Source organism: Monodelphis domestica, chromosome 2 (genome assembly GCF_027887165.1).
Source record: "Monodelphis domestica isolate mMonDom1 chromosome 2, mMonDom1.pri, whole genome shotgun sequence".
In the NCBI taxonomy this organism is placed as follows: domain Eukaryota; kingdom Metazoa; phylum Chordata; class Mammalia; order Didelphimorphia; family Didelphidae; genus Monodelphis; species Monodelphis domestica.
Genome location: NC_077228.1, coordinates 32,176,834 through 32,200,056, shown reverse-complemented (window position 1 = coordinate 32,200,056; position 23,223 = coordinate 32,176,834). Strand labels below are relative to the sequence as shown.

The 23,223-nt window shown below is 41.1% G+C and overlaps 1 protein-coding gene and 1 long non-coding RNA gene across 15 annotated transcripts in view; one reads left to right on the top strand and one right to left on the bottom strand.

The window, feature by feature from the left end:
* MAST2 (microtubule associated serine/threonine kinase 2) overlaps positions 1-23,223 on the top strand; it is a 190,026-nt gene that overhangs the window by 37,005 nt on the left and 129,798 nt on the right. For 2 of the 14 annotated variants that reach the window (XM_056815220.1, XM_056815216.1), the window contains exon 1: positions 18,401-18,609. The exons of the other annotated variants lie outside the window; for them this stretch is intronic. In XM_056815220.1, coding sequence (XP_056671198.1) covers positions 18,538-18,609 — 72 coding nt within the window. In that variant the 5' untranslated portion in view covers positions 18,401-18,537. Of the gene's footprint in view, positions 1-18,400; positions 18,610-23,223 lie in introns of those variants that run through there. 14 annotated transcript variants of the gene reach the window in all.
* LOC103097896 (uncharacterized) lies at positions 941-18,396 on the bottom strand. Its single transcript, XR_460971.3, has 3 exons — positions 17,767-18,396; positions 3,125-3,300; positions 941-1,526 (listed from the first exon to the last, which is right to left on the bottom strand). It is a non-coding gene; the product is annotated as an uncharacterized LOC103097896 (long non-coding RNA).

Sequence of the window (23,223 nt, the reverse complement as noted above, 5' to 3'; positions counted from 1 at the left end):
TAATTTGATGTAGTCAAAATGATTGATTTTACATTTTGTGATTCTTTCTATGTCTTGCTTGGTTTTAAAGCCTTTCCCCTCCCAAAGGTCTGACATGTATACTATTCTGTGTTTACCCAATTTACTTATGGTTTCCTTCTTTATGTTTAAGTCACTCACCCATTTTGAATTTATCTTGGTGTAGGGTGTGAGGTGTTGATCTATTCCTAGTCTCTCCTACACTGTCTACCAATTTTCCCAACAGTTTTTTATCGAATAGTGGATTTTTGTCCCAAAAGCTGGGATCTTTGGGTTTATCATATACTGTCTTGCTGAGGTCGCTTTCCCCCAGTCTATTCCACTGATCTTCCTTTCTGTTTCTTAGCCAGTACCAAATTGTTTTGATGACTGCTGCTTTGTAATATAGTTTAAGGTCAGGGACTGCAAGGCCCCCATCATATGTGTTTTTTTTTTCATTATTTCCCTGGATATCCTTGATCTTTTGTTCTTCCAAATGAACTTTGTTATGGTTTTTTCTAAATCAGTGAAGAAGTATTTTGGTAGTTCAATGGGTATGGCACTAAATAGATAAATAAGTTTGGGTAGGATGGTCATTTTTATTATATTGGCTCGTCCTATCCATGAGCAGTTAATGTTTTTCCAATTGTTCAAGTCTAGTTTTAGTTGTGTGGCGAGTGTTTTGTAGTTGTGTTCATATAGTTCCTGTGTTTGTCTCGGCAGATAGATTCCTAAGTATTTTAAGTAGTATTTCATTTCCCCCCTCAATTATATGTGAAATAGTTTTGAACATTCATTTTTTAAAAGTTTGAGCCAAATCTCCCCCCTTCCCCCAGAAAGCAAGCGGTCTATACAGATTTTACCCATGTAATAGTGTAAAACATCTTTCCATATCAGTCATTTTGTGAAAGAGCTCGAATAAACAAAAGTGAAGAAAGTGAAATGAAGTAGGTATCAGTCTTCATTCAGACTCCAGAGGTAGATGAGCTCTTGAGGACTGGAAAGAACCCTATTTGGAAGCTGATTAGAATAGGAGAGTGAAGAAGAGGGAAGAGTGGAGGATGACATCTTGACTGGGATGTTGGGGGACTGAGGGACTGGGGATACAGTAATAGAGAATAGGTAGATGCAGGGGTGGGGATGGGGGAGAAAATCAGTTCTGTTTTGGAGAATTTGAGTTTAAGATGTTTATGGGACATTCAGTTTTCTGATGTCTGGTAGGCTGGTAGAGATTTGAGACTGAAGCTTGGGTGAGAGTTGAGGCCTGGATATGGAGATGTGGGAGTCCTATGCATAGATAGTAACTGAGCCCTTGGAAAGTGAGATCATTGAAAAGGAAAGAAGAATGATCTGAGCACTGAAACTCTCCTCTGGTCTGGGGAGTTTTAAAATGTGCCAGTTGTTCATCTGAAACCTGGCCCCTCAGACATCCTTGACCAAGTTGTAGGGCCTTGGTCTGCAGGTGGTTTTGCTGGAATTCCCTGTCTTTTTCCAGGATAACTTTCTTAGGATTTCAAAGTTGGCTGCACCTACATGAAATAAGGGAGATTAAGTGACTGCTTTCCTCTGGAGGATGTAAGACCTCAGGAGATGGTTCCTCTATTATTCTTTCATAAGACACTAGGCCCCTCTTCCCTGGGGCAGCCCCTCTTGGAGTTTGTGAGTTGCTGTGTCACCCCCAAATTCATCCGCTGGCTCCTAACTCTCAACCAAGTTATAGAGCCTTGGACCAGACTTTTAAGAAGATCTGGACAAAAATAGAAATTAGGGCGGGGGCAGGATGACACCAAGAGTGTCTTGTGCCTCAGTGAAAGGCCACATAGAGGTTATGTGGACAGAGAGTAGCCATGGAGTCAGGAGGGCTTGCATTTATTTAGATTTCAGGGCTCTTCCTTATCGATGTGACAGACACTTGGCAGATCAGTTGACCAGCTTCACCAAGTTCCATTTGCCTCTGAGGGGCTTGGATTTACCTCTGTGGGGCCTTCTAGCCTGGATCCTGGCAACATGGAGTCAGGGGGCCTAAATGACTTTTGAAACCGATATTGGGGAAACAGCTAGGATGGATGGTTCTTGGCCATATAGAGTTGGTCCCTTGTCTTTTGAGGGAAGAGATCTCTGAATAAGAACCAAGAGAATCAAATTGTTGACTCTAGAGTGGATGCCCTGGATGAGCAAGGAGGTGGGGAGAAATGACCAGAAGCCCTGGATTAGTGGAAGTCTCTAAATCTGCATGAACTAAATGAAGACCCTCAGGGCTTGAAAGAAGTGGCAGATGCCATTGTGGATCATCTGTCCTTTGGGTTCTCCATCAGAGAAGACCACCAAGCCAAGATTATCCATTTCAGCCCAGTGAGCTTATTTTTGATTCCTGGCAAAGTTTTTCAATGTATTATTAAAGGGATAGCCCCAAAGGCCTTCTTAAACCCTAGGGTCCAAGACCCCCACCCTCATCACCCCATGAAGTTGACTGGCCTGTGTTCAGTGTACCTCTTTCCATCTACTCATAGAACTCTGGACTTAGTGGTTGGCATGCTCATACCCATTTTACTCTCCATCCCAGAGATTGTATAACTATCTGCTACCTGTCAAGCTCTGTCCCCCATCACCCATGGCTCACTCTTTTCTTTTGATCTACCTCAGCTCTGTTCCCTATTATCCCAGGCCAGATCTGCTTGACCCTTCCACTTCCTCTGTTTTTTTTATGACCCTTCTCTCATCTGGTTCTGTTGGACTTTGAGGCAGGCAATTCAGAATCCTGCTTCTGACCCTGACAGGTCACTTCACTATCTTCAGGCTCCCTTTTCTTTTCTGTAAAATGGGAATGACAATAACAGCTATCTCCCAGAATGGTTGTGAAGATCAGTCAAGATAATGGTCAATAGTCAGGAAACCTTTTTTAAGCACCCACTATGTGCCAGGCACTGTGCTAAGTGGCAGCATATACAAAGAAGAGAGACTGCCCCTGCCCTTGAGGAGCTTACAAACTAAGTGGGTCAAGACAACATGTAAAGAAAGCTGAACAGCCAGAGGCAGAGAGGAAGGAGGTACCCAGAGGTTGGAGGAGCCAAAGAAAAAGGCTAAAATGAGTACAGTGAGTAGGGAGGGAAATAAGCACAAGACTCACCTGTCTTTCCTCCTTAAGTGATGTTTGAGGAGTTTGTGGTACCATCCTCCAAGCAGAGGGGCAGAAGGTACTGAGATGGTGTGAGCTGAGGCTCACACAGCCAAGGCTGATGTAATGTCCCAGTGATGAGTTGGCTGGGGATGCAGTAGAGAAGCCAAAGCAGTCCAGAAGGAGGGCTGTTGGAGGGAAACGAGATAACAATACGCCAAATATTTTCCCCCAATGATATTTTATTGTATATTTTCCCAATTATGTATAGAGATAATTTTAAACATTTTTTTAACATTTGTTTTTTGACATTCTACGATCCAAATTTTTTCTCCTCCCGCCCTGTCCTTAAGACAGTAAGTAGTTCAATATAGGTTTTATATTTGCTGTTATGCAATACATGTTTCTGTATTTGTCATGTTGATGCATCAAGTATTATACAAAACTTCAAACATTCTAGAAAGGCTGGCTGTCATTCTTACTTCCTGGGTAACCACTCCTCAATCTCCTTTGCTGTATCTTTCTCCATGTCTCGCATCATACCAGAGCATGTTCCCCAGGGCTCTCTCATGGGTCCTCTTCATCCTCTGTACTATCTCACTTGTTGGGGATCCTGCCAGCTCCCATGCATTCAATGATCGTCTCTATGTTTGAGGATTTCTGATTGTGGTATCCAGCCCTTGACTCTCTGTGTCCTCCCGTCTCTGGTCACTAGCTGCCATTTGGATACTCTGGACTAGATGTCCCAGAGGAATCTCAAATTCAGCATTTCTCAAAAAGAACTCATTCTATTTTATCTCAAACCTTCCCCTCTTCCTGACTTCCCCATTCCTCTTGAGGACACTATCATTCTCCCAGTTTCTTAGGCTTGTAACCTAACTCTCATCCATTTATCTCCCACCCCTCCACCCCACCCCCACTCCCATATCCTTCTCACACAATGTACTTTCCAAATGTTTATACCTGTCCTTGAACCCAGGACTTTCTCCTAATCTCTCATCTCCTCGCCTTCATTCTGGCTCTCTCTTCCCCCTGGGATGCTCTCCCTCTTTGTCTTAAACTCCTGCTTTCCTTCAAGACTCAGCTTCCATTCTACTTTCTGAAGGACCCCTTGCTCAGTCTCCCACGCTCAAATGCTAGTACCTTCCCTTTGAGATTTCCTTGCATTTACACTATATTTATTTTGTGTGTGTCTAGTTACAGACATTTTTGTCTCCATGATTAGAATGTGAACTCTGGGTAGAGACTTGGGGTTTTTGTTATTGTTACTTTTGTTTTCATTTTTATCTCACTCTACATCCCTTGACACACAGTAAACATTTAGGCCATACTTTTGGATTGACTGCCTGGTGACTGGATTAAACAAAGAGCCAGACGTGGCAAAGCCAGGTTCTGAGGGCCTGAGCTCATTTGTTTTTAGACAGATTCCTAAATTAGGAGATCAGAGAGTACAGGAGCTATCATTGGCCTCGAATTGAGCAAGCATTTGATGTGGTCCCTCATATATACTTTTTCTTGTGGCTCATATGGGGAGATTTATTCTAGATCTGGGATATCAAACTCAAAGAGAAATAGATCCCTGCCCACACATTGGCTTAGGAAACCGTAAATTAACATTATCTGTGTTGTGCTGTGTTTGTTTTTATCTCATTTACCTCTGTTGGACACCTTGCTTCTAGCCTATGATATTTTTGTGTCATTAATGATTTATTGCCCTCTCTGAAGGTGGTCTTCAGGGAGGTGTCCTCCTGGGATCTGTACTTTGCTTTCGGGGGGGGGGCATTGCATTTTTATCCATAATTTAACTACAAGCAGAGATGGTAGGCTCACTCATTTTGGTGATGATAGAAAATCATGGGAGGAATAGGATAGCTACCCCATGTCACGACAGAATTGTGATCTAGGAGACACTTGACAGATAAAAATATTGTTTTAAATCAAACCGAAATGTAATAATCATCCATGTAAATGTTTTTACTGGGTTCAAAAGATTTACTTAATCTGTCCAAGATGAGGGAAGAATGTTTTGATAGTCTAAAAATCTTCTCTGTTTAAATGGTTTGCAACTTCTATGTAGTTGACTTGGGGAGAATGGCATAACAAAGCTAAAGTCAGGCTGTATTGGTCAAGATGAGGTGTCTTGGGTAAGGGAGGCATGTACTTGGCCATCCTTCCTCCAGCCAGAGCACTTTGGAGCAGTGGTGGCCTCCTGCTCCTCTGGTCCCCAAGTCAGTGGTCTTTTTAGCTGTGGCCATGGAGGCATGAGAGGGGTACAGATCAGTAACCTATCAGTTAGATGTTATCAGCGTATATGGAGGCATGCTCAGTGTTGTGAGCAGAGGTCTCCTCCATTTAGCATCCTGGAAGGCTTCAGAGAAGAAGCAGAATGCTACTGGATCACAGGAGAGGAAGGAGGTCACCTTGTCCATAGCCCTTTTGTGACTAGGAGTCTCTCAGCAAGATTTCCAGGGAGATAATCCCAACTGACACCCAGGCAGTCCCCTGCTCTACTCTAGAGTGGCTCTCATTGTTCAGAAGCTTCCTGATACCCAGCCTGAACTTTTGCTCCTTCCCCCCATGGCTTCTGGTTCTGCTGTTGGGCTGAGCAGAACAAGGCTGGTCCTTGTCAAACAGGACACCTTTCACCTACTTGAAGGCATTGTTCGTGGTCTGCCTAAAGCTTCTCTTCTCTGTTGGTGCTCAGATACCTTAGAAGTCATGAGGCTTCATCTCCATGGGGCCCAAGCTGGGCACTTGGGAGCTGGGCCTGGCTACGTGGAATGGGAGTGGGGACAGACTGGATCCAGGGTGGGTCTGTGGCCTGAAGACAGGGTGGATGTCCAGATAGCTGGGAACTGGAACTGGCCTGCAAACAGCCTGGTTGGCCCTCTTTGGTAGAGCTCTTTTCCAGAAGAGTAAGCTTTGCCCTTTTCTGGTGGCTCAGTGGGTGTTGAACAGTTGTTCATTTAGCTAATTTATAGCAAAGCAGTTAGGCAACAGTGACGACGACTCTGAGTGAGGAGCATCAACCTTGGATCTTACTATAGTTGAGGGGGTAGTACAGAATTGGGGCCAGATTTGACTCCAAACTTGGATTGTTTTCTGCTGGCCCTGAAAGGCATAGTTCTTAGAATGTAGCGTGACCAGTTTACCCAACATTCCTGAAGTGCCTCCCCCTAACCCCCAGGGCCTGGGCTCCATACCAGGCCAGCAGAGATGGACTGGTGAAATCCTTAGTAACCTTCACTCTATGAATGGATAGAACCCTGTTGCTTATGGCATTTGTATTGATTGGTTCAATCCAGCTTATTGGGCTCCTAGGAACAAGCCTTTCTGCTTAGTACTGGGTATACAAAAAGAAAAAGAGCCCTTGCCTGCAAAGAACTTTCATTTTTCTGGAGAACACAATATATAAACTGGTCAGTATATATGCAACTCTTTTAGGAAAGAGAGCACCTGGGGAGATCTTGTGGAGGGGCTGCTTCATAAGCTGAATATGAAAGAGGTTGTCAGGGGTGGGAAAGGCAGCCATGGTGCATGATATGGGAGAGTCCTGCTCTCAGCTTCTTGCTGGGGGTGTCTTCCCTCAATGGAATATAAGCTGTTTTGGATCCAGCCTGTCTTAGATTCTATTTGTCTTTCCAGTGTTTAGTACAGACTGGCACATGTTAAGTTCTTACTAAATGCTTATAGTCTCAACATCTTCATGTGTCATATCTGTGTTTACCAGTTTTTCCTTTCTTTTATTGATTTATTGATTAAAACACTTTTTTGAGTTCTTTTTGGGCCTGAGACCAATTCACATTTTTCTTTGAGGCTTTGTGTGGAGCCATTTTGACACTAGTCCTCTTCTGGGTTTATGTTTTGATCTTCCCTTTCATCATAGTAACTTTATATAATCAGGTTCTTTTTTGTTTGCTTATTTTTCCAGTCTGTTTCTTGACTTTTAACTTTATGTTAAATTTCAGCTCTGCTCCTGGGGTGGAGGGGCCACTGCCCAAAGTTTCAGATTTTTTTTTTTGTTCTTTTGTTTTCAGAACTAGTTCTGAGGGTCATTAAATTTTCATTTCTACTGATGTGGATTGATTTAAGGAGAGATGTGGTTACTGCTCTCCTGGCTTATGTTCTGGTCTCTGAGCAACCCTAGCTTCTCTTTTCTGCCCTGGACCTGTGACCAGGGTCTCTGCTTCCTTGGAGCTTCAAGTTCTGGAGTTCCAGTGCTCCTTTTTGCCCTGGAACTGTGACCCAGAGCTATACCTTCTGCCTTGGAACCAAGAGCAGTAAGGGCTAGGCAATGAGGGTTGCGACTTGTCGAGGGTCACTCAGCTAGAAAGTGTCCAAGGACAGATTTGAAACCAGGACCTCCCATTTCCAGGCCCGACTTTCAATCCACTGAGCCAATGCAATGGAATACTGCACCCTATGCCAGCTAAGGCTCCTCTTATTATCCCCTAATTTTCTTCTGACCAGTTGTTTGACCCCTTTACTTGATGGCCCATTGCTGGCTGCCTTATGCAGGAGTCAGAGTCTCATTGCTGGCTTGTGGTGTGCACTGTTCTGCATTTGACTCTTTCCCAATAAGACAGACCTTTCCTGCTGACTTAAGTTGTCATGGTCAAAAAATTGTTTTTTCCCAACCCTTTGTTGGTTTTTGCCACTCCAGAATTCATTTTGAGGTCATTTTAAAGTTGTTTGGAGGGATCTGATGAATTTGGGAGAGGTCTGATGAATCCCTGCCTTCATTCCACTATCTTGGATTTGTACCCTGACATCTCTTATGTTGATGAATTCTTTAACCTGTAATCTAGGCCCAACCCCTCTGTTGACCTCTAGTTTCACATCTCCAAATTCATGTCTAGTGGACATATTAAAAATGTCCAAAATGGAAATCATCTTTCTCCCTAAGCCCCTCCCCCTTTCCTACCTTTTTGATTTCTGTAGAGCAGGGGTCCCCAAACTTTTTACATGGGGGACCAGTTCACTGTCCCTCAGACTGTTGGAGGGCCAGAGTATAAAAACCTAACCCTAACCCGGCAGCAGCATACAGGTGTGTGGAATCCCCTCCCCCAGATTGCTGCTCACTATGCTGACGTCTTCCGTTGTGCAGCCACATAATCCTTTGTGCGGTGCCTCGTTCTAGGGCGCCACGCAAAGGATTATGTCACCAGAAGTAGAACTGTATGTGAGCGACACTGCGCTTTGCGGCACCCCCACATACAATGCTCCTCTCACTGACCACCAATGAAAGAGGTGCCCCTTCCGAAAGTGCGGTGGGGGCCGGATACATGGCCTCAGGGGGCTGCAGTTTGGGAACCCCTGCTGTAGAGGGTACCACCATCCTCCCATCCCTCAGGCTCACAACCTAGGGGCCATCCTGAATTCCCTACTATTTCTCTATCCTAAATCCATGTTTTTGTCAAGGCCTGTAGATTTCCCCTCTGCAAAATCTCTTGAATTTGCTCCCTTCTCTCCCCAGCACAGCTCTTATTCCAGTGAAGGCCCTCATCACCTCACATCTGGATTATCACAATGGCTGTTGGTGGATAGCTGCCTGCCCCAGTTCTCTCCTCACTCCAGTGTATTGTCCATTCAGCCACTAAAGTGATTTTCCTAAAATACAGCTCTCTGATCATACTTCTCTCCTACTCAGTAAACTCCAGTGGTTCCCTGTTGCCTTCAAGATCAAACACAAAATGCTGTTTGGTATTCCAAGCCCCCTCCTACCTGTTTCAGTCTTTCACACCTTACTCCCCATCTTATACTCTTTGATTCAATGACTCTGGGTTTCTGGTTGGCCCCCATGCTTGGAATAATCTCCTTCCTAATCTTCATTTCCAACTTCCCTGACTTCCTTCAAGTCCTAACTGAAATTCTTTCTATAGGAAGCCTTTTCCCACATCTCTTAATTCTAGTGCCTTTGTCCTGTTGATAATTTTCTTTTTGTCCCATATTAGTCTTATTTGTGTATAGTTGTCTGCTTATTGTCTCTTTCAGTAGATTGTGAACTCCTTGAAGGCAGGGACTATTTTTTGCCATTCTTTGTATCCCACAGAGCCTGGTGCAGAGTAGGTTCTTAATCAATGTTTATTGTCTGTTGACTGACATGTAAGCAATCCTGAGAGGTTTATATTTTGTTCCTGAGTCAATAGAGATCTCCTGTAGGTTCTTGAGGAGAGTGACAGCGTCAGACTGCAGTAAGAGGGGAAGCTAGATGGCAGTTTGTCTGAAAAGGAATTTAGGGGTTTGAGGAGACTGTAAGCTTCTCTATGAGCCTACAATATGATGTGGTAGTTGAGAAGGCTCCTGTAGTCTTGAACTGCATTCAGGATGGTTCAGTTTCCATAAACAAGGAAAGAATAACTCTTCTGGCCTTGGCTCTGGGAGGTCTTTATTTACTTGGAATCTTGGGGCTCTTTTCCAAGCCCCCTCAGTGTTAGGAAGGACCTTGATGATCAGGAGAGTTTCCTTTAGAGAGGAGGACAGTGAGAATACCACCCTAACAATGGCCATGAGACCATAGCCTAGAAAGATTGGTTGGTCAAAGGAAATGGGAACATTTCTCCTGGAGAATAGAAGGCTTAGGGAATGTAAGAGCTACCTTCAGATCCATGAGAGATTGTATAGAGGATGGCAAAACCCAGAATGGTCAGGGGAAGTTGTTAGTCAATACATGAGACACCGATTAAACATCTGTTGTGTTATGGGCACCACAGTAGGCAGTGGGGTTACAAGTACACAGGAAGAAGGGTGTGGGTGGGGAAGAAAACAAGTGCTATATCAGGCTATACAGAGTAAGTTTAAAAGAGATCAATAAAGCAGAATACATAGTGAAATAAAGAGTAGACTGGCTAGGGAGGTGACAAAATCAGGAAAGCCTTGGTGGAGAAGGTGCGTCTCTTAAGAGTAGGAGAGGGACTGATTTTTGGAGGTGGAGAGGAAAGAGGGCAAGGGCAAAGGCATGGAAGTGGGAGATCTCCATTGGATGGCATGTAAGGGTTTACAGAACTAGGGATAGTTTAGATAGAATCAAGTGTGATGGGCCAAGGGTTTCCTGTGAGGCTGAAACTTAGGTTGGAATCCTGGTAGAAGATGATTTGAAAAGCTAAATGGAGCAGATTCTTTTTGATTCTGGAGGTAATAGGGAGCCACCTATTGGAAGCTGATTGGAAAGAAGAGTGACCTAATCAGACCAGTATGGGCAGAGAGAAGGCAACAAAGGGGAGAGATGTTGTGGAGGATCTAAAGGGAGTAATTTAGGCTTCATGTCAAGAAGCAATTTCCAGTGGTGAGGACTGTCCCAGAATAGAATAGGCTGCCTCAGGAGGGGCTGAATGTCCAGGATGTTGCTATCATTGTGATTCTTTTTGGGTCTGGGCTGTAGCTCCTAAATCTTGCATGAATGGCATGACAAATCACACATATGAAAAAAAACTCATGAAATAAAGTGAAGAATGATATGCTTTGATCTTCATTCAGACTCCATCATTGCCTTCTATGGTGGTAAATTCATCTTGAGTTGTCTAAGATCCCAGCATTGCTGATAATAATTAAATCTTTTCTAGCCACTAACAGTGCATCAGTTTACCTGTTTTTTCATAGATCCTATGGTATTTGTCAAAAATTTTCCTTTTTTTTCAGTTTAACCATTCTGAAAGATATGAGGTGGTACCACAGAGGTGTTTTAATTTGCATTTCTTTAATTATTAGTGATTAAGATTTTTTATATGGCTATTGATAGTTTGGATTTCTTCCTCTGAAAGCTGTCTGTTCACATCCCTTGTCCATTTAACAATTAGGAGTGACTGAGAATTTCAGCAAGAAGCATGAGGGAACCACTGAAACATTTTAATGGCTCTTATTTATAAAATGACTAGTGTGTGTTTATAGCACTTTGCCATTTACCTCATTATATATCATTTATCATTTGACCCTTACAATGGCCCTATCGAGTAGGTGCTTACTTTTCCCATTCTACATTGAGGCATAGAGAAATTGTGACTTGCCCTATGTCACATAGGTAAAGTGTCTGAAGCTTGATTTGAACTCCGGTCTTCTTGACCCCTAGCTCAGTGCTCTTTCTACCTCATCCCTTAGCTGCCTCTATTCTTGAGCGGGAAATGACTGGGTGCTTTAGTTAGAATAATTTGACTGGTGTGTGGAATATGGGTTAGAGAAGGGGCACACTGCAGCCTAAATCAGTTATAAGTCTCTTGCAGCAGCAACAGCAACAGCAACAGCAACAGCAACAGCAACAAAGAGTTCTTGCAGTTGCCCAGGTGAGAGGTGATGATGATGGCCTGAACTAAAGCAGTGGCTGCAAGAGGAGCCAGAGAGGGACCAACCTGTGGCTGGACACCATAACCATTAGAATTCTTAGCTCCTTCAAAGATGATTTCCTATAGTATTATTGTTATTGTATACATTGTTTTGTTTCTGCTCACTTTACTCTGGTATGCAAAGTTTTATTTGTGGTGTTTAGTGCGAAGTTGCTTTGCCTCCCCCCACCCCTTACAGATATTTTCTTCTAATTATACCTGTTCAGTGCCTAGCATATTGTAAATGTTTAACAAGTGCTTGTGGGATGAAAGTATGCGTTGGTTTTATAATTTTTTTTAGACTTTAAAATTTTATATAGTTGATCAAGATTATCTGAAGTGTCTTTTATGATCACTTCTATGGTTTTCTTTCTCTGCTTTATCTCTCTAGCTTGGATGTCAATCATGTTTGGTACATAGACATTTGGTAGTTTTCGTTCTGTATTTTTGTAGATAGTTCACATATTAAAGGAGTTACTTATTTTAAAAATATTTGATAGAATTCACTTGTAAATATGTCTAGACCATAATCTTTTTCCTTTATGACTTGTTCATTTCCCCCCAGAAACTGAGTGGTGTGGATTTTCCATTTTCTTTTTTGTTAATCTGGGCATTTTGTAATTTTGAGAATCATTTTATTAAAGCTTCTAGTCTTATTGCCATGCAATTGAATATAATATCCCTTAATTTTCTCCAGAATCAAAATACAAATAATACTGGCTGTCTTTCATACTTGGAACAGTTTCCCTCCTCATTTCCATCTTTTAGAAACTCCAGGTTCTTTCAAAGGGCTTAAGGTACTATCTCTGAGACTTCCTGACCATTTCACCATGAAGTCTATATCCTGAACATCATCCTTATTTCCCACCACCACAACTTTGGTTTCTACCCTTGGGTACCCTGGCTTTGAAACTTCTCTTGCCCAGAACCAGGTCTCCATGCTACTTTCTGGCCATCTCAGCACTATATTACTGCCCACATAAATCTTCCTCCCTTTTTCTAGCTTCTGTTTGTTTCTCTTTCTATCTATCTGTCTAGGTTTGTCAGACTATCCATCCATCCATCCATCCATCTACCCATCATCCATCCATCCATCCATCCATCCATCCATCCATCCATGTATTTATTCATGAGAAACTTACCTGATCACCCCAGTTGCTAGTACCCTCAACAAAGAAATTACCTTATCTATTTTGAATATAATTTTATCTCATCTTCTGTGGATCTGCCATTTTTGTCTTATACAACAGAAACTTCTTAAGGGCAGGTACTCTTTTCCTTTTCTCCTTGTATCCCCAGGTCCTAGCCCAAGAATTACCTTCATCCTTCCCAACTTCTGAGCCTGCTTTTGCCCCTTGGCCTCCTTAGTCATCTTGTCTGACTGGATGCTTTCCCCTTAACTGCTTCTCTCTGGCCCCTTACACATCCAGCCCTGGGCACAGCAATCAAATCCATACCACTATTATTGGAAGGGATGTGGGTCAGTCCAAACGGCAGACCTACTCTTGGGAAGATCCTTCGGGCTCAGGGCAACTGAAGGAGGAAAGACTGCAGTGGGGAGACAGAGACCAGCCAGGAGGCTATTGCCAGCAATTAGGTGAAATCGTGTGGCGATTTGTTTTGCTTGACAGTGTAGGATTTTTTTTTGTTTTCTTTATCAATGAGAGAGGTAGGAGGGAGAGAAAGTGAATGTTTGTTAATTGAAAAATAATCAGTTTAGGAAATGGTGATGTGGGCCATCTGTGGGATCTGATACCAAGTCAGAAGAGAGAAGGGGGCGAAGTGGAGAGATGCTACTGAGGTGACATAGAGAGACCTGGGCAAAGGCTAGGATGACACTGAGGGTGGGTTACTGTTCTAGGTGAGAAGGTAGCAGCACTTGATGGCAAAGAGAATGAGTTCAGTTTTGGGCATGTTGAATTTAAGATGTTACAGCAGATGTGCCAAACACCTGGCCTAAGGACTTTATGGGTCCCAAACACTCGCAAATGGGGCTGAGCCATATTAAAATGGAGGCCTGTCTGACTTCAGTGCTTTGATGTATCATTTAAAAAAAGAAACATATAAACATTTGTGATTTTATGAATCATTATGTAGCCATCTGTTGTACAGTTTGTGGCTCCTGTTTGTATTTGAGTTTGACACCACCAGTGTACAGGATATTCAGTTGAAAATAAAAATATCTCATAGGCAGCTGGAGGTGGGAGACTGGAGGTCAGTAGAGAGGTTTGGGTAAATAAGTCAATCCAAGATTCATTTTCATAGACAGGAAATGAAACCACCATGGATTCCACCAAGATTAAGCTAGATAGAATTCAGGGAGAAAAAAGGGCCAAAGACAGAGCTCTGGTCTACACCCACAGTTAACTGGCAGGACATGGAAGATTGAGTAATGAATAGTAAATATGGCAATTAGGAGATCATTAGTCACTTTGGAGAAGAGAACAGTTTCAGTTGAGTAATGAGGCCGGGAGGAGATTGCCAAAATTTAAAGAAGAGAGTGAGAAAAACTAATGGAAGTTTCTGTTGTGTTTAGGCCTTCTTGAGGAATTTAACCATCAAAAGAAGGGTCTTTTGAGGAGGAGGGGGACATGGTGCATGCTTGTGACAGCAGGGCATGAACCAATCTTAAGAAATGGAAGATTTTTGAGAGTGGCTATGATAGATAAGGCTGTTAGACTTCTGGAGAGCACAAGATGTGCTTGACATAGAATAGGCTTAATACTTGTTTGTTCATTCGTTCAGATGAAAGAATGTCATTCCCTTTTCAGTTTTCTCTAAAATCAAAGCTTTGAGGTCAATGTCTCTGTCTTTTTTTTTTTTCAGGGTGTCCAGGACTTTCCTTACTTCTGATCACTGTTACATTGTGCCCAGACCTCTAGATCTTCCAGGGTTTTTCTTTCTTTTCTTTTTTTTTCATTGTAAGTTATTTATAGTCAATGTAGAACATTATTCCTTGGTTACAAGAATCATATTCTTTCCCTCCCCCCCTTCCCGTAGCTGGCGCAATTCCACTGGGTATTACATGTATCCTTGATCAGAACCCATTTCCATGTTGTTGGTGTTTGCATTAGAGTGTTCATTTAGAATTTCTCCTCAGACATGTCCCCTCAACCCCTGTAGTCAAGCAGTTGTTTTTCTTCTGTGTTTCTTCTCCCAGTTTTTCCTCTGAATGTGGATAGTGTTCTTTCTCATAGATCCCTCCGAGTTGTTCAGGATCACTGCCTTGCCACTAATGGAGAAGTCCATTATGTTCGATTGTACCACAGTGTTTTGGGCTCCGTGTACAATGTTCTCCTGGTTCTGCTCCTTTCACTCTGCATCAGTTCCTGGAGGTCATTCCACAGGGGTTTTCTTCTTTTAAAAAATTATTAATTTTTTAATATGTTTTTCTTTTCAAATTGAGTTCCAGATTCTCTTCCTCCCTCCTAAACCTACCCCACCTATTAAGAAGGCAGCCAAAATGATATCCTGAATACATGTGAAATCATGCAAAGGATATTTCCTTTTTAGCCACAACTCCCCCACCGAAAAAAGGATAAACAAAGTGAGAAAATTATGCTTTCAACTTGTTCTCAGAATTCATTAGTTCTCTCTTTGGAGGTAGATGGGTCCTTTGGGATTATCTTAGCTAGTTGTCTTGACTGGAGGAGCCAAATCTTTCACAGATAATCATACCTTGTGGCTGTTACTATGCTCAATGATCTGGTTTTTCTTACTTCACTTTGTATTAGTTCATGTAGATCTTGCAGTGTTTTTCTGAAACCACTCCTTCATCATTTCGCATAGCACAGTCGTATTCTAGCACAATTACATGCCACATAACTGTGAACTGACACAACCATTCTGGTGAACATTATGGAACCACATACAAAAGGGCACTACTGCTTCTGTATCCCAATAGAGATCATAGAGATAAGAAAATAATCTGCTTGTACAAAAAAAATTTTTTTAGTAGTTCTTTTTGTAGTGGCAAAGAATTGAAAACTGAAGGGGGTGTCCATCACTTGGGGAATTGATGATCAGGTTGTGGTGTATGGTTGTAATGAAAAACTTGTACCATTAGAAATGAAGACTAGGATGAGTTCAGAAAAGGTTGGAAAAATTTCTGTGAACTGATGCAAAGTGAAGTGAGCAGAGTGAGGGGAACAGTATATATATAGTAACAAATATTGTACAATGATCAACTAGAACTAAACCATTATCATCAAAGGAAGTTTTCAAGATATCACAAGGGACTCATGATGAAAAATGCTATCCACAGTCAGAGAAGGAACTGTTGGAATCTGATTACAGATCAAAGCAGACCATCTTCCACTTTATTTCCTTCATGAGTGGTTTGTTTTTTTTTTTTTGGGTACGTGTGATATATGTCTTCTGTCATGGCATGAACAATATGGAAATATGCATTTTATCAAAACACTGGTATAAGCTATATTAGAGGGAGAGAGAGAATCTGAATTCTAAAATGTCAGAAAACTACTGACAAAAGATGTTTCTGCATATAATTAGAAATGAAAAAGAGGAAAAATGGGGAAAATCTTATTTAGCCATTCCCTAATCCCTTCATTTCCAATCCAAAATAGATGATATAAATATTTTTTGTACATATTGGTCCTTTTCCTTTTTTTTTTATCTTTTTGGGATACAGACCTAGTAGTGGTATTGTTGGGTCAAAGGGTAGGTACAGTTTAATAGTTTAGGTCTAATTCCACATTGTTCTTCAGAATTAGTTGGATCAGTTCACAACTCAACCAATAGTTTATTAGTATATGTATTTCCCTTTATCCCCTCCAGCATTGATCATTTCTGATAGGTGTGAGGTAGAGTCTCTGAGGTGTTTTAATTTGCATTTCTCTAATCCATACTGATTTAGAACATTTTTAATAGGACTATAGATAGCTTTTATTTCTCATGAAAACTGCTTGTTTATATCCTTTGACCATTTATCAATTGGGGAATGGGTTTTATTTGTATAAATTTGATTCAGGTCCCTATATATTTGAGAAATGAGGCCTTTATCAGAGAAACTTGCTGTAAAACTTTTTTGATGGTACTTCATTTTTATTTTTATTTATTTTTCCTCTTTTTTTTTAATTTAGAAAATGTTTCCATGGTTACATGATTCTTGATTCTCCCCCCTCCCCCCAACCCTTTCCTCCCCTCTCCTGAAGCTGACAAGCAGTTCCACTGGGTTATATATGTATCATTGTTCAAAACCCATTTCCATGTTATTCATATTTGCAGTAGAGTGATCTTTTAACATCAAAACTATGGTACTTTTTAACAAAATGTAGTTTCCTTGATTATCCTTTTAAATTTAGGCTTATTTTTGCTCTTGCTTTGTCTGAGCTGCCCTTGCTTTTGTAAGTTAGCTAAAGCATATCATATTCCTTCCAGCCCTTTATTTTATCTCTGTATGTGTCTTTTTGTTTCAAGTGTGTCTCTTGTAACAGCCCAGTGTTTGATTCTAATATGTAATCCATTCTGCTACCTGCTTCCATTTTATGGGCAAACTTAACCCATTCACATTTACAGTTATGTTTCCTAACTGTGTATTTCCCTCTATCCTATTTTCTTCTGTTTATCGTTCTCTCTCTCTCTCTTTTGTTTTGCTTCTAACCTCTGTATCCCTTAATCTGCCCTCTCCCATATCTCTTATCCCCTTCCCCTCCTATTTTCCGATTGAGTAAGAAAGATGTCTATTAAGTGAGATTAAATAAAATAGTAAGTTTGTGTGTGTATGTATATATATGTGTGCATGCATGTATATGTGGGTGTATATATACACATCCAAATATATATGTATATGTACATATACATATGAGACTTCTCTCTTTGAACCAGTTCTTAAAAAAAAAATCACCTTTTTTTTTTAACCCCTCACCTTCTGTCTTGGAATCAATACTGTGTATTGGTTCCAAGACAGAAGAGTGGTAAGGGCTAGGCAGTGGGGGTCAAGTGACTTGCCCAAAGTCACATAGCTAGGAAGTGTCTGAGGCCAGATTTGAACCTAGGACCTCCCATCTCTAGGCCTGGCTCTCAATCCACTGAGCCACCCAGCTATCTCCTCTTTGAACCAATTCTGATGGGTAAGGTACACCCAGGCTACTCCTTTCCTTCTTCCCTCCCTCTGGCTCCATGGCTTCTAATGGTACAGTGGAAGGTTGACTTAGCTTGCTGGCTGCTGAAGACTCATGCTGACCATAGTGACTATCATTCTTGTCACACAATCTGAAGATTCTTGCTGACTCCTAGACTTCTGTAGTCAATTTTTTGAAACCTAAATGTAATACTATATTTATAATATAAATCTTAATGGCAGTAGTTTGGACCCACCTCTTTAGGCAGTTTAAAACTGTTTGGGGCCTCACTGCCACCCAGGTAATGTGTTAGCCATGGCTCCCAGCTTTTTTCCATTTGCTGATCTGATCTTCTCATCTTCAGGTCTTTGTAGGGATGACAGTATGGAGCAGCTCAGGGCCAAGGAAAGAGCTCTGAAGATCTTACTAAAGGGTCTCTCGCTGATCTATTGTCACACCTTGAGTCTAGCCATCTAGGCTTTGCCAGCCACCTCTCTTGTCCTCTCCATCAAGAAACTGAAGAGGTTTTGTCAAGTTCTAACTGATGTTCCCTTGGGAATGCTTTCAGGGTATATTACTGTCTCTTCACTTGTCTTCTTTTCTGTTCACTGTTTTAAATAGTTTTAAATAGTTTTAGTTTTCCTTTTTCAGTTCTGAAGATCATTCTCCTTGGTTGAGTAAACAGAAGCAAAATGCTGGCATGTTGGCTAGAAAGGGAAGTGAAATTCAGCTTTCTCAGTGGCTTTCCTGGCTAAAGACCTTCTGGACAGAGGGTTGGGAGATTTTCCTTTTGACTTTCACATTAAAACTACTTTTCCTGGATTTTTGTTTCTCTCAAGATGGCTGGCATGCTATGGCCTAAAGGGCTGTTAGGAGGTCAAGGTCAGGTGCAGGGCAGAACCTTGGAGCCCACAAATCGCTGTCCACGTGGAAACAGAACTTTTGGACCGCATCAGCCACATCCTGTGCCTTTGTCCTGTCGGTGGGTTCCATAGCCCTTCTGCTGATCCCTGATCTCTTGGATCCCATGGGCACACCCTCACTGTTGCTGTATTCCCAGCCTGCCTCTGTCACTCAGACCTTCTGCTGCTTCTCTAATGTAGGTCACTATCGGCAAGACACAGAGGCATCTTCTCTGAGCATCAGCCAGGCCAGACTCACTGACCTCATTCCCTTTTCTGGACACAGTTATTCTAGGTGGAGTTTATTTAATGTTTAGCAAAGGGTTTGACAAACCTCTTGTGCTATTTTATGGGGCAGATAGAGATGAAAGAATCCTAGGATAAGAGATTTAGAGATGGAAGGGCCCTTAGGGAAGGAGTAAAGCCCCTTCATTTGAGAGATGAAGGAGCTGATGCCCAGAGGGGTGAAGGGACTTGCCAAGGCTCCCACAACTGCTAACTACCTAAGGCAGGATATGAACTCAGTCTTTTTTGGACTCCAAGTCCAGAATTATATCCCAACAATGGCCCAAGGATTCATTATTAATGATTTAATGCTAGGTTTTGAAATGGCCTCGTCATTGGTCCCCTGCCCCCTAGACTTCTCCTTTCCAATCCATCATTGATTGATCTCTCTTCCATAATCAGCTTCCCAAAAATACAGGGATGCAGGAACTATATGAACACAACTATAAAACACTCGCCACACAACTAAAACTAGACTTGAGCAAATGGAAAAACATTAACTGCTCGTGGATAGGACGAGCCAATATAATAAAAATGACCATCCTACCCAAACTTATTTATCTATTTAGTGCCATACCCATTGAACTACCAAAATACTTCTTCACTGATTTAGAAAAAACCATAACAAAGTTCATTTGGAAGAACAAAAGATCAAGGATATCCAGGGAAATAATGAAAAAAAAAACACATATGATGGGGGCCTTGCAGTCCCTGACCTTAAACTATATTACAAAGCAGCAGTCATCAAAACAATTTGGTACTGGCTAAGAAACAGAAAGGAAGATCAGTGGAATAGACTGGGGGAAAGCGACCTCAGCAAGACAATATACGATAAACCCAAAGATCTCAGCTTTTGGGACAAAAATCCACTATTCGATAAAAATTGTTGGGAAAATTGGAAGACAGTGTGGGAGAGACTAGGAATAGATCAACACCTCACACCCTACACCAAGATAAATTCAAAATGGGTGAGTGACTTAAATATAAAGAAAGAAACCATAAGTAAATTGGGTAAACACAGAATGGTATACATGTCAGACCTTTGGGAGGGGAAAGGCTTTAAAACCAAGCAAGACATAGAAAGAATCACAAAATGTAAAATAAATAATTTTGACTACATCAAACTAAAAAGCTTTTGTACAAACAAAACCAATGTAACTAAAATCAGAAGGGAAACAACAAATTGGGAAAAAATCTTCATAGAAACCTCTGACAAAGGTTTAATTACTCATATTTATAAAGAGCTAAATCAATTGTACAAAAAATCAAGCCATTCTCCAATTGATAAATGGGCAAGGGACATGGATAGGCAGTTCTCAGATAAAGAAATCAAAACTATTAACAAGCACATGAAGAAGTGTTCTAAATCTCTTATAATCAGAGAGATGCAAATCAAAACAACTCTGAGGTATCACCTCACACCTAGCAGATTGGCTAACATAACAGCAAAGGAAAGTAATGAATGCTGGAGGGGATGTGGCAAAGTCAGGACATTAATGCATTGCTGGTGGAGCTGTGAATTGATCCAACCATTCTGGAGGGCAATTTGGAACTATGCCCAAAGGGCGACAAAAGAATACCCTTTGACCCAGCCATAGCACTGCTGGGTTTGTACCCCAAAGAGATAATGGACAAAAAGACTTGTACAAGAATATTCATAGCTGCGCTCTTTGTGGTGGCCAAAAGCTGGAAAGCGAGGGTATGCCCATCAATTGGGGAATGGCTGAGCAAATTGTGGTATATGTTGGTGATGGAATACTATTGTGCTAAAAGGAATAATAAAGTGGAGGAGTTCCATGGAGACTGGAACAACCTCCAGGAAGTGATGCAGAGTGAGAGGAGCAGAACCAGGAGAACATTGTACACAGAGACTGACACATTGTGGTACAATCGAACGTAATGGACGTCTCCATTAATGGCGGTGTAATGTCCCTGAACAATTTGCAGGGATCCAGGAGAAAAAAACACTATTCATAAGCAAAGGATAAACTATGGGAGTGGAAACACCGAGGAAAAGCAACTGCTTGAATACAGCGGTTGAGGGGACATGACAGAGGAGAGACTCTAAATGAACACTCTAATGCAAATATTATCAACAAAGCAATGGGTTCAAATCAAGAACACATGTGACACCCAGTGGATTTACGTGTCGGCTATGGGGGGTGGGGAGGAGGAAAAGAAAATGATCTATGTCTTTAACGAATAGTGCTTGGAAATGATCAAATAAAATATATAAAAAAAAAGAAATGAAAAAAAAATACAGGGATGACCAGGTTGCCCCCTGCTCAAGAATATTTAACGACTCTCTACTGAGAATATTCTAGAATAAAATGAAAACTCAGCCTGACATTAAAGGACCATTCAGAGGAAGAGGTGGTTCCTTCTCGCCCCTGGCATCTGTGGTTTTGGTCCTGTCTTCTCCCTTCTCTAGGAGCTCACTCTTTGAGGCATCCTCTCTTCTTCATTTTTACACTGCATTCTCAGTTCCTTCCATACTGCCTGCACTCACAGCTAGATTCTTCTGTCCTTAAACCACCTCCTCTTGACCTTGCCTCTTCTCAAGCTTCCTAGCAGTAGTCTCTGCTGTCTCAAAGGGCAAGACCACTTCACTTTTTATTCCTTCTGTGCCTTGCACAGAGTAGGTGCTTAATAAATATATATTGTAATGAATTGAACTTATCTGGAAGTCTTCAGTGGAGTGCCCCAGGGATATGTGCTGAGCTCCAGGCTAACACACCTTTTCCCTCACTAATTTGGAGTAAAGTCTAGATGCTATAGACTCATCAAGTTTGGAGGGAGTTTGAAGTTTAAAAAAATCAAAAAACCTTTCCCTTCTGTTTTACAATCTATAGCACTTACAGGGCAGAAGAGCAGTATGGGCTATGCAGACAGGGTAAAATGACTTGTCCAGAGTCATACAGTTAAGAAGTATCTGAGGCTAAAGTTGAACCTAGAACCTCCTATCTCCAGGCCTAGTGTTCTCAGCCACCTAGTTGTCCTGACTGAATTTTTTAAAAGAAATTTATTTTATTTTCAATTCTAAATAATTTTCCATCACTACCTCCTGCACCCATTAAGAAGCCAAGAAATGCAATGCTAATTAGATATATGAAGTTATGCAAAACATTTACACATTAGAGGAGAGAAAGAGAGGGATGAGAGAGATAAAGAGAAATGCTTCCTTCAATATTCTGAGTTTGTCTATCAGCTCTCCATCTGTTGAATTTTTCTTTTCTTTTTTTTACATGCAATGACATGTAATAACAAATTTCCACATACATTTTCTGAAGTTATATGATTGAACTTGCCTTCTTCCCTCCCTTTCCTTCCCTCTCCTGGAGCTGGCAAGCGATTTGATCTGGGTTATACATGTATAATCACGCAAAACATATTTCTTTATTGTTCATGTTTGTAAGTGAATAATTATATAAAACACGAATTCCAAAACATATACCCAAATAAACAAGTAAAAACTGATATACTTTCATTTTCATTCCAACTCCAATAGTTATTTCCCCGAGGGTGAGTAGCATTCTTTATCATAAGTCCCTCGGTGGTTTCCTGGATCATTGAAAGTAGCAAAGTCTTTCACAGTTGTTCATTCCATAGTACTGTTGTTACTGTGTGTAATGTTCTCCTGATTCTGCTTATTTCACTCTGCATCAGTTTATGTAGGTCTTTCTATCTCCTTCTGAAAGCATCCTCCATCACTTTGATATACCAGAATTTGTTGTCATTCCCCAATTGATGGACATCCCCATAATTTCCAATACTTTGCTACCACAAAAAGAGCAGCTATAAATATTTTTGTACAAGTAGGTTCTTTCCCATTTAAAAAAAAATTCTTTGTGATACAGACCTAGTAGTGGTATTACTGGATCAAAGGGTATGTGTTGTTTTATAGCCCTTTGGGCATATTTCTAAATTGCCCTCCAGAATGGTTGGATCAGTTCACAATTCCACCAACAATGCATTAGTATCCCAATATTGCTACATCCCCTCCAACATTTATCACTTTCTTTTACTGACATATTGCCCAATCTGATAGGTGTGAAGTGGCACCTCAGAGTTGTTTTAATTTGCATTTCTCTAATCAAGAGTGATTTAGGACATTTTTTCATATAATTACTGAAAGCTTTGATTTCTTCATCTGAAAACTGCTTATTCATATCCTTTGAACATTTGCCAATTGGGTAATGACTTGTAGTCTTATAAATTTGACTTAGTTCTTTATATATTTGAGAAATGAGACATTTATCAGAGAAATTTGTTATAAATTTTTTTTCCCCAATTTGTTTTTTTCTTCTAATATTGGTTACATCTGGTGCATTTTTCATCTCAAGTTCTTTAGAATTGGGGTGGATCACTATATTGATCAGAGTTGCTAAGTCACAAATGAGTATGTTTACAATATTGCATTTTTTATGTTATTGTTCTGCTTCTGTTCATTTCTTTCCAGTCTTTCCAGCTTTTTCCAAAAGCATTCTGCTCATCATTTCTTAGAGCACAATCGTATCCAATCATAT